This window comes from Penaeus monodon, chromosome 42 (genome assembly GCF_015228065.2).
Source record: "Penaeus monodon isolate SGIC_2016 chromosome 42, NSTDA_Pmon_1, whole genome shotgun sequence".
Classification (NCBI taxonomy): domain Eukaryota; kingdom Metazoa; phylum Arthropoda; class Malacostraca; order Decapoda; family Penaeidae; genus Penaeus; species Penaeus monodon.
The window spans coordinates 25,368,582-25,380,918 of record NC_051427.1 but is presented as its reverse complement, the minus strand read 5'-3'; the positions used below and the strand labels follow the sequence as shown (position 1 = coordinate 25,380,918).

Here is a 12,337-nt window from a genome sequence, read left to right as displayed (position 1 = left end):
TTAAGAGAAACAGGTCTGTAGTGCACGGGAGCGTATGGGGTAGATGGGTGTGCAGACCTCCTGTAGACATGGTGGCCGTAGGGCACAACTGGACCATACACAGGTGCAGAATGATAACCAGTGGAAGCCTCAGCTTCAGGGTCCGCGGACCTTTTGTAGAGCCCATGGTTGGAGTGGCCTCCGTAAGTAATGGGAGTGTGGCTGTAGATTCCATGAGAGATTCCATGAGAAGCATCAGCTTCAGCAGACCTCTTGTGGTACCCGTGAACGCTGTAAGGAGCGTAGACGGGTGCAACTGGGGTGTAAGTTGCGGAAGAGTAAGCAACAGAAGGCTCAGCATCAGCTTCAGGTTCGGCAGACCTCTTATGGTAGCTAAGGATGGAGTGTGTATAGCTTGCAGGAACGCTGAAATGCCTTACATAACCATGGCGATAAGAGGGCTCAGCGTCCGCCTCAGGCTCTGCTGATCTCTTATAGATTTGGTGGGTATTGTATACTGTGTAAGATGGGATTGTGTATCTAGAACGATGGCCATAGCTGGGCTCCGCCTCTCGCTTCTCAACTTCGGAAGCGCAAACGGTAGCCGCCAAGAGCACAAACGCCTGGAAGTCATAATTTAGTTCGGTTAGATATTTAAAATGAGGATATATAGCTATAATATAATATATATATGCATATACATGTATACATATATGTGTGTATGTACATACATATATGTACATAATTATATACACAACTGTCACGTTAAAAGAAATCATTTTACTTCGTGGCGTGTGGACAAGAATGTTTGAAACGTTTGAAAGATTGCTGAATAAAGATTGAAATATTGAAGGATCGCTAAATCTATTTACCAAATACTTCATCTTGGGTAAAGCGACTTTGCTGTGGCCACAACAGAGGTGTGTGTGTGAGTTACTGTTTGCGCACCAGTTTATATACTTGTCTATGACCTTGATGTGCATGGAGCACACGTATCAGAGCATGAGAAATGGAGGTGACGGTTATTTTTCATAAGCGAAAAAGATTGCTAACGAGTAAATGGCGACGAGGCGGAATGTATTCACCTTTCGGATTTTGTATCTCTTTTTTCTTTACACATTTCTTCATTCTTATTATTAACCTGTGTTACCGATATTAAAATGATATGTGTTTTATGTATATATATAAATATAATATATATATTATATGTATTATATATGATTTTTTGAATATTAGGTATTATATATTATATATGTATAATATATATATATATATATATATATATATATATATATATTATTACATCTTCACATATAACATGACATATGATATGAATATATGTACTGTATATGTATTTGTGTGTGTGTGTGTGGTGTGGATATGTATATACATATAATATATATGTATATATAGAGAGAGATCGAAATAGATACATAATAATATATGCGTGTGCGTTTGTGTTTGTGTGTGTATGTGTGTGCACTGATACCCATGATAATACTAAACATTAGAAATGTGGTTCTGTTTGTAATCATTTCATTCACAGGACATTTCGTGAACTTCCAATATATTCGATCAATTATTCGGATATGAAAAAAGCCATTCTGTATTGTGTGTATGAATGTGATGCTATAAAGAAATATTGTTTAGTATTGATATCATTATTCTTACCAACTGTATCATTATAGCAACTGTATAGTTTATTCCTATTTAGATTCTATCACAATGAATATCCTTACAGAGAATCAAAGTACACATAACCGGGTAGCTTCACTTTAATATAGTGTATTGAACCCAAAAAGTAAATTGACTTTTTACAAAGAGTAATCTGACAGCTGTTAAAGGTAAGGAACGCTTAGTTATCATAAGGGGAATTTTGGTTTTACTTCTGGTAAGTAGAGCAATACCAGTAAATTAGACAAATAATTATGTATCTAGCTATATCTGATATCTCACGGTGCAATTTTACTGGCTAAACGTGCTGACATCATTTAGCTCCGCAGCATTTTTTGAGCCCAATAATTTGTGCGATATTATATGGCAAGATTATTTTAGTGCATTTTCTTTGAAAATGGTCCAGTAATAGCTATTATGAAAACTCCGAAAACGAAATCAAATAAAAAATAGAAAAATATCTTGCCAAGAACATTGCTTAATGAACTTTAACCATTATAAATTTTATGAAATTCACTGTTGTTACTTTCATCATTTTTATTATCATCTGGTTATTTATTATCAATATTAACCTCATTACTACCCTTAGTGTTACTGTCCGTTGCTAATTTCATCAGCGTTATTACCATAAGTTTCGAGAGGAACGTTATATCAGAGTGAGCTAAATCTCATAGAACAGGAGCCAGGCAGAGTGCTATCCATGGATGATCATATTACAATCATGATGAGTATTATTTTTCCATTAATTCTAGCTATTAGTTAACTATCTTTAATGGGAAATAAAAATTTACAAATTGTATTATTCCATTTTATTATTGAACACACACTAAAACTCCATATCGGCTAATATCTCTCCGTTTTAGTAGTACTGAGATTGGTAAAGTGGAGCAGGTCTGTAGTACACATGAGCGTATGGGGTGGATGGTTGTGCCTCAGCTTCAGCAGATCTCTTGTAGATATGACTGTAAGGCACAACGGGACCATAGATAGGTGTAGAATAATAACCAGTTGAAGCCTCTGCCTCAGCTTCAGGGTCCGCAGACCTCTTGTAGAGGCCATGGTTGGAGTGACCTCCGTAAATAATGGGAGTATGTCTGTAGATTCCATGAGAGGTTCCATGAGAAGCATCAGCTTCAGCAGACCTCTTGTGGTACCCGTGAATGCTGTAAGGAGCGTAGACGGGTGCAGTTGGTGTGTAAGATGCGGAAGAGTAAATAACAGAAGGCTCAGCATCAGCTTCAGGATCGGCAGACCTCTTATGGTAACTACGAACAGGAACGCTGAAATGCCTTACATGACCGTGACGATAAGAGGGCTCAGCGTCCGCTTCAGGCTCGGCAGATCTCTTGTAGATTCGATGGTTCCCGTATCCTGTGGAGGTTGGGATTACGTATGCACGACGATAGCCATAGCTGGGCTCCGCCTCTCGCTTCTCAACTTCGGAAGCGCAAACGGCAGCTGCCAGGAGCACAAATGCCTGAAAATCATTTTATTCTGGTTACATATAATAATAATAATAATAATAATAATAATAATAATAATAATAACAATAATAATAATAATGTCGAATGTATTTAAAATTGTATAAGGTAATGGTTAAAAAAAATAAATGTGCTAGACATCAAATTTAAGATTGAAAGAAACTATTTTGTGATGTGTGGAGACAAATACGCTTAAATTGCCAAGGTAAAATTGAAAGATTGCAAAATCTACTTACCAAATACTTCATCTTTGACTAAGCAACTTTGTTGTGCTACAACAGAAGTCTGTGTGTGTGAGAATTACTACTTGCGCACCAGTTTATATACTCGTCTGTGACCTTTATGTGGATGAGATAAGTGCCTTAGAGTCTAAAATCGAAAGCGCTGCTTATTTTCAGTAAGATTTTTTTTATTATTCCCATTTTCTTTGTTTTATGCTATCAGACTGTATTCTCAGGAGTAGAATTTCCTGTAAAAATGCATAAAATAAATACAATAAAGATGGTAACTATGATAAAGTTGAAAAACTTATATACATAGAGATAACGATGTGTCCGTACACATATATACATGCATGTACATATATATATAGACCCGCCAACTCTCTCTCTCTATATATATACATAGCCATAGGTATAGATGTGTACATGTTTTTCACATACATAAATACATAAAATTACCCGATGTAAAAATATATTACACATTTTTATGTGCACACACGTATACATACATATATAAATATAAGTATATGATATATATAGATAGATATATATAGATGCATGTACATTTTATCCATTTAGAATGCATTTATTTATATATTAATATATATATATATTTTATATATATATATATATAAAATATGTTTTTATATTATATATATATATATATATTATATATTACACACGCTCACAACACAAATATACATTCATATATACCATATACGTGCGTGCGTGTGTGTGTTGGTGTGTGTGTGTGTTTGGGGTGTGTGTGGGGTGTGTTTTGTGTGTGTGTGTGTGTGTGTGTGTGTGTGTGCATGTCTACTTATTTATGTATTGATATTGGTGTGCATTCGTAATATATATTTATTATGTAAAACACAAGCACACACACACCTACGCACGCATGCACGCACCAATGCAAGCACGCACACATGGAGATACACTCACTCATATATATATATATATATATATATATAATATATATATATATATATATATAAACACACACATATGAGTTATTTATATGTGTGTCTGTGTGCATACACATATACACATGTGCATCACACACACACATATACATATGTTAGTGTATGATATATACATATTATGTATATGTATGTATATATTTTTAATGTATGTTAACGATGACTAATGTTATCCATGATAACAGTAGTCATCTTCCGATGTTATAAATGCGAGGGTAATTACAACAAAATTTAAAAGTATAACCATAGTTACTTATAGATGCATTAATACAAACCTTAATTGAGTGTTTCTGCCCTTTACATGTATTTTTTTGTGTACACAAAGGTGTACCTGTATGTTTTTTTCTTTAGTATCCTAGTATTACTATGTACTTTTTGAGATAAAAAATAAACATCTTGAAAAGATTTCTTTTTATTAGAAAGTGATCCCGCAATTCTAATACAGACCTGAAAATTCAGTTCTTTAGTTAGGTTTTTGAGAGATTTAACGTCTTGTTTACAGCTAAATAAGCAACAGGCTTAACCTCACTACAATGCGGCGATGAAATCTGGATTTAATGTAGTAGGATGGCATCAGTCGTACTGCAAGTCCCACACCAAAGTTATTCAAATTTCGTCCACAACCAACCACGGATACTAATAACTAAATATCCCCCTATTATTTTTTTACTAGCTTTATTGTTAATGTTTTGTGGTGCAGTGGTAGTGATCTCATCTAGCAATCTTGCTAACCTACGTTCAAATCCTTCGAATTGAATGATAACACCAGTCTTTTCTTGCACATAGATAGCATGTAATGGTATGAAATGGAATAAAACTAAATTATTAATTAATTATAATTATAATTATATTTGTATTTTCATCACAATGAATATAGTTACTAGTATTATTGTCAAATGTACTTTAACTATTATCATATCTTTTGTAAAATTCCTCTTATTACTTTCATTATTGATATCAGTGTTAGAAGTATTGTTGTCCGTCGTTAATATCACTATCAATTAATATTAGCATTAGCATTATAGGGCACAAAGAGTAACGTTACATCAGAGCAGAACAGACACCAGGTAACGTGTTATCCATGGATGATCATTAGGATGGTATCAAAATTCTCCTGAATATTAGCTTTGCATTGATTCTATTAGATAAACATCTCTTATGTGAAACAGAAATTCACAAATCTCATTTTCCCAGTTCATTATTGAACACTAACACTCTTTATCGGCTAAATCAACCAAGTCCTCTCATTCTTAGTATATCGGTAAAGTTGGTAAGAGGACAGTTTTCCTTCGAGCGTCCTTCGAGCGTATGAGGTGGATGGTTCTACTTCAGCTTCAGTAGCCATGACTGTAAGGTACAACTGGACCATAAACATAAGGCGCAGAATAATAACCAGTGGAAGCCTCGGCCTCAGCTTCAGGGTCCGCAGACCTCTTGTAGAGCCCATGGTTGGTCTGGCCTCTTTAAGTAATGGGAGTGTGGCTGTAGATTCCATGAGAGGTCCCAGAGAAGCATCAGCTTCAGCAGACCTCTTCTGGTATCCGTGAACGCTGTAAGGAAGGTAGACGAGTGAAGCTATAATAATAATGCCTATTATGATTACAGTATATATATATGATAAAGGTTACTATGTGTATGTATTTACATATAGATATACATAATACGTACTATATATGTGTTAATGTGTTGTTTATGTTTGAGTTTGTGTGTGTGTGATGTATGTATTATGTATATGCATATATGTATATATGTAGTATGTATGTTTATGTATATATATATATATATATATATATATATATATATATATATATATATAGTTAGAGATATATAGATATATATGCGTATGCGTTATATGTATATATGTAGTATACATATGTGTGTATAATATAAGATAAATACGTATTATACATATATACGCACATACATATATATACTACATTTATGTGTGTGTGTGGACATCTATATAAATAGACTCACATACATATATACATGGTGATTCTCATTAAAAGTTTTTATACTTATTACCATTTACGTATTATCAGCTTGATTATATTAATTATCATTAATAATAGCACCACCATTATTGTCACTTCTCCTGTAATTATCTCTATTACATACATTATTTTTTTGTCTCAATAAGCGATATTTTCCAATCGAAAGTAAAGCTGAGCCAATAACCCAAAGATCTGAGGAGAGACAAGTAGCCAACTGAGGGAGTCCTCAGCCCTGGCCGGTCCCAAAAGCCAAGGATACTAAAGATATGAAAGGGGCTAAACGACCTTAAGTAAAAGTTATGCAATATTCTTGATCACATCATCACTTATATAACTTTTATAATTATTGCTTTTGTTATGGCCCCTATTATTCACATTCTTATTTTATTATTGTTCTTATTATTACTATTCCTGTTATAATTTTATTGCCATTATTGCTGTTTGTTACAATTGCTAATGCTTTTGTTATTGTTATTGTTGTTATTTGTTATTACCATTATCATTATTATCAAAGTTGTTACTACTGCTGTTATTCTTATCATTACTGTTATTTCCATTGCTATGATTAGTAACATCATTATTAATATTATCATTACTATTCTTACCATTATCATTATAATCATTCATTATAATGATTATGGTTGTTATTAGAGGTATTATTATTATCATTATCATTATTATCATCATTATTATTCTTGTTGATGTTATTACCATCATTATTAGTAGTTACTGTTAATGCTAATGTTTTTCTTATTATTACAATAATAATGATTATAGTTATCATAACTCATTATTATTATTGTTGTTATTATTATTATTACACCTGTAATTATTGTTATCATCATCATCACCATCAATACCATTATTATAATCGTTATTATCATTATTATAACAATTATCATTTTATTGTTGTTATTGATATTACTATATTTGTATTTATTATGACAATTATTGTTTTATAGTGTGTCATTTACTGATATCAGTATTTCCATTCATGTATAGAACAGAAGACAACTAATGTGTCAGCTAATATTAACAGCTTCTCTTTACAAGATTGTGATCTGCATTAATTTTTTTTTTTAAGAAAGTATAACTATTAGCTGGGTAATCTTATAGGAATTTCAAATTACAAAATTGCTGAGATTTTTAACTTTATTGAACACACCGATGCTCCATATCAGCTAAATCGTTCAGTCCTTCCCATGCTTAGTAGTATCGGGGTTGATTAAGAGAAACAGGTCTGTAGTGCACGGGAGCGTATGGGGTAGATGGGTGTGCAGACCTCCTGTAGATATAATGCCGTAGGACACAACTGGACCATACACAGGTGCAGAATGATAACCAGTGAAGCCTCAGCTTCAGGGTCCGCGGACCTCTTGTAGAGCCCATGGTTGGAGTGGCCTCCGTAAGTAATGGGAGTGTGGCTGTAGATTCCATGAGAGATTCCATGAGCAGCATCAGCTTCAGCAGACCTCTTGTGGTACCCGTGAACGCTGTAAGGAGCGTAGACGGGTGCAACTGGGGTGTAAGTTGCGGAAGAGTAAGCAACAGAAGGCCCAGCATCAGCTTCAGGATCGGCAGACCTCTTATGGTAGCTACGAACGGAGTGTGTATAGCTTGCAGGAACGCCGAAATGCTTACATGACCATGGCGATAAGAAGGCTCAGCGTCCGCTTCAGGCTCTGCTGATCTCTTATAGATTTGGTGGGTATTGTATACTGTGTAAGATGGGATTGTGTATCTAGAACGATAGCCATAGCTGGGCTCCGCCTCTCGCTTTCTCAACTTCGGAAGCGCAAACGGTAGCCGCCAAGAGCACAAACGCCTGAAAGTCATAATTTAGTTCGGTTAGATATTTAAAATGAGGAAATATAGCTATAATATAATATATATACATATACATGTATACATATATGTGTGTATGTACATACATATATGTACATACTTATATGCACAACTGTCACGTTAAAGCGAATCATTTTACTTCGTGGTGTGTGGATAGGAATGTTTGAAACGCTTGAAAGATTTAAAGATTGCTGAATAAATGTGCTAGACATCAAATTTAAAATTGAAAGATATTATTTTGTGATGTATGGACACGAGAATTAGGAGACAAATATGTTTACATTGCCAAGGTAAGATTGAAAGATTGCAAAATCTACTTACCAAATACTTCATCTTTGACTAAGCAACTTTGTTGTGCCACAACAGAAGTCTGTGTGTGTGTGTGAGAATTACTACTTGCGCACCAGTTTATATACTCGTCTGTGACCTTTATGTGGATGAGATAAGCGCCTTTGGGTCTAAAATTGAAAGCGCTGCTTATTTTCAGTAAGAAATTTTTTTTTTTTATTCCCATTTTCTTTGTTTTATGCTATCAGACTGTATTCTCAGGAGTAAATTTCCTGTAAAAATGCATAAAATAAATACAATAAAGATGGTAACTATAATAGTTATAAAACTTATATACATAGAGAGATAGCGATGTGTGCGTACATATGTATATATGCATGTACATATTTATATAGACCCTCCAAAATCTCTCTCTATATATATACACAGCCATATATATATAGATGTGTACATATATACATTTTTCACATACCTAAATACATAATATAATCCTATGTAAAATATATATACACATTTTTATATGCAACACGCATACATATAAAATATACGTATATAATATATATAGATATATATAGATGCGTGTACATATATCTAAAAGTATAATCATAGTTACTTATAGGCGCATTAATACAAACCTTAGGTTGAGTGTTTATGCATTTACATGTATTTATTTGTGTTCAAAGGTGTACCTGTATGTTTTTTGTCTGTTGTATCCTAGCATTAATATGTACTTTTTGAGATAAAAAATAAACATGTTGAACAGATTTCTATTTTATTAGAAAGGGATCCAGCAATGCTAATACAAACCTGAAAATTCAGTGCTTTACTTAGGTTTAGAGAGGTTTAACGTCTTGTTTACTGTTAAATAAGCGACAGGCTTAACCTCACTACAAGGCGGCGATGAAATCTTTAGGGAATGTCTTCCTGCAATCTGGATTTAATATAGCAAGGTGGCATCAGTCGTACTGCAAGGCCCACACCAAAGTTAATCAAATTTTGTCCATAATCAACCACGGACACTAATAGCTAAATATCCCCCTATTATTTTACTAGCTTTATTGTTATTGCGACTGTATTGTATCTTGTGTATTGTGTGGTGCAGCGGTAGCGATCTCGTACAGCAATCTTGCTAACTTGTGTTCAAATCCTTCGAATTGGATGGTAATACCAGTCTTTTCTTGCACACAGTGGGTAATTGAGAAGCAAATTAAAACTGACAGCATGTCCCCATCTAGAATATTAATGGTAACAAATGGAATAGAAGTATTTTATTAAGTAATTATAAATATAGTTATATTTGTATTTTCATCACAATGAATATAGTTACCAGTAATATTGTCGAATATTTTTTTTTTTTTTTTTTTTTTTGTAAAATACCTCTTATACTTTCATTTTTGATATCAGTGTTTTGAAGTGTTGTCCGTTGTTAATATCACTATCAGTTAATATTAGCATTAGCATTATAAGGCACAAAAAGTAAAGTTATATCAGTGACTTTAGTCTCATACAAAGAGTAACGTTACATCAGAGCAGAACAGAAACCAGGTAACGTGTTATCCATGAATGATCATTATGCTGGTATCAAAATTCTCATGAATATTAGCTTTGCATTAATTCTATTAGTTGAACATCTCTTATGGGAAATGGACATTCAAAAATCTTATTTTCCAAGTTCATTATTGGACAATAACACTCTTTATCGACTAAACCAACCAAGTCCTCTCATTCTTAGTAATATCGAGGTTGGTAAAGAGGAATATGTCATAGTTTCTTCGAGCGTATGAGGTGGATGGTTCTATCTCGGATTCAGCAGCCCTCTTGTAGACATGACTGTAAGCTACAACTGGACCATAAGCAGAAGGGGCAGAATAATAACCAGTGGAAGCCTCGGCCTCAGCTTCAGGGTCCGAAGACCTCTAGTAGAGCCCATGGCTGGACTGGCCTCTTTAAGTAATGGGAGTGGGATTCCATGAGAGGTCCCATGAGAAACATCAGTTTCAGCAGATCTCTTGTGGTACCCGAGAACGCTGTTAGAAGCGTAGACGAGTGCAGCTATAATAATGCCTGTTTATGATTACAGGTCACTATGTGTATGTGTGTTTACATAGATATAGATAGACATAGCATATACATACATATGTATATCTGTGTGTATGTGTGTGTGTCTGTGTGTATGTATGTATGTATGATGTATGTATATGCATATATGTATACATGTAATGTGTATGTTTGTGTCTGTATATGTAGGTAGAGAGAGAGATATAGATATATATGTATGTATGTGTGCTGCATGTATATATGCAATATATATGTGTGTATAATATATATCATACATATACGTACATACATATTTGAACTGCATTTTGTGTGTGTAGTGTGTGTGTGTACATCTATATAAATAGACATACATATATGCAGAGTGATTCTCATTAAATGAAATATATAATATTTTATTACCATTTACGTATCAGCAGCTTGATTATATTAATTATCATTAATAATACTAACACCATTACTTGTCACTTCTCTTGTAATTATCTCTATTACACACATTATTTTTTTAAGGAAAATAAATATGACATCTAAGTAAAGTCAATATCCCTTATAATTCAAACTAGCCAGTGTCTCAATAACCGTTATTTTCCAATCGAAATTAAAGCTGAGCCAAAAACCCAAAGATCTGAGGAGAGACAAGTAGCCAACTGAGGGAGTCCTCAGCCCTGGCCGACCAAGAGCCAAGGATACTAAAGATAGGAAAGGGGCTATACGACCTTAAGTAAAAGTTATGCAATATTCTTGATCACATCATCACTTATATAACTTTCTACAATTATTGCTTTTGTTATGGCCCCTATTATTTACACCATTTTTATTTTATTATTGTTATTATTACCATTCCTGTTATAATTTTATTGCCGTTATTGCTGTTTGTTACATTTGCTAATGCTTTTGTTATTGTTATTATTGTTATTGTAATTGCCATTATCATTATTATAATTTTTGTTCTTGTTGATGTTATTACCATCATTATTAGTAGGTACTGTTAATGCTAATTTTTTTTCTTATCATTACTATAGTAGTTATTATAGTTCTTATAAATCATTGTTATTTTGTTACTATTATCATTACTGCTATAATTAATTACTATGATTATTATCACCATTCATTATCAATATTATCATTATTGTTATTACCACTGTTATTGATATTGTTGAGATTGGTGTTACTATTATTTTTATTACTATCGCTGTTATTATTATTATTGTTATTATTATTATTACTCCTGTAATTGTTATCATCATCATCACCATCAATACCATTATTATAATTGTTATTGTCATTATCATAACCATTATCATTTTATTGTTGTTATTGATATTACTACATTTGTATTTATAATGACAATTACATTATTATAGTGTGTCATTTACTGATATCAGTATTTCCATTCATATATAGAACAGAAGACAACTAATGTGTCAGCTAATATTAACAGTTTCTCTTTACAAGATTATGATTTGCATTAGTTTTTTACTTCTTTTTATGAAAGTATAACTATTATCTGGGTAATCTTATAGGAATTTCAGATATAGAAATTGCTGATATTTTTACCTTTATTGAACACACCGATCTCCATATCAGCTAAACCGTTCAGACATTCCCATGCTTTTGTAGTATCGGGTTTGATAAAGAGAAACAGGTCTGTAGTGCACTGAAGCGTATGGGGTAGATGGGTGTGCAGACCTCCTGTAGATATGATGGCCGTAGGACACAACTGGACCATACACAGGTGTAGAATGATAACCAGTGGAAGCCTCAGCTTCAGGGTCCGCGCCCTGTAGGCCCATGGTTGGAGTGCCTCTGTATTGGGG

At 33.4% G+C, this 12,337-nt stretch overlaps 1 protein-coding gene across 2 annotated transcripts; it reads right to left on the bottom strand.

The window, feature by feature from the left end:
- Window positions 1-2,479: 2,479 nt before the first annotated feature.
- LOC119599307 lies at window positions 2,480-8,546 on the bottom strand. 2 transcript variants are annotated; one of them, XM_037949052.1, is made up of 2 exons: window positions 8,499-8,546; window positions 2,480-3,130 (listed from the first exon to the last, which is right to left on the bottom strand). In XM_037949052.1, exons 1-2 carry the CDS (start codon window positions 8,508-8,510, stop codon window positions 2,513-2,515), a joined length of 630 nt encoding a protein of 209 aa, XP_037804980.1. In that variant the 5' UTR covers window positions 8,511-8,546; the 3' UTR covers window positions 2,480-2,512. The 2 variants fall into 2 exon arrangements, with proteins under 2 accessions (XP_037804980.1, XP_037804979.1); XM_037949051.1 differs by lacking the exon at window positions 8,499-8,546 and adding an exon at window positions 3,371-3,699.
- Between the last annotated feature and the right edge of the window lie 3,791 nt (window positions 8,547-12,337).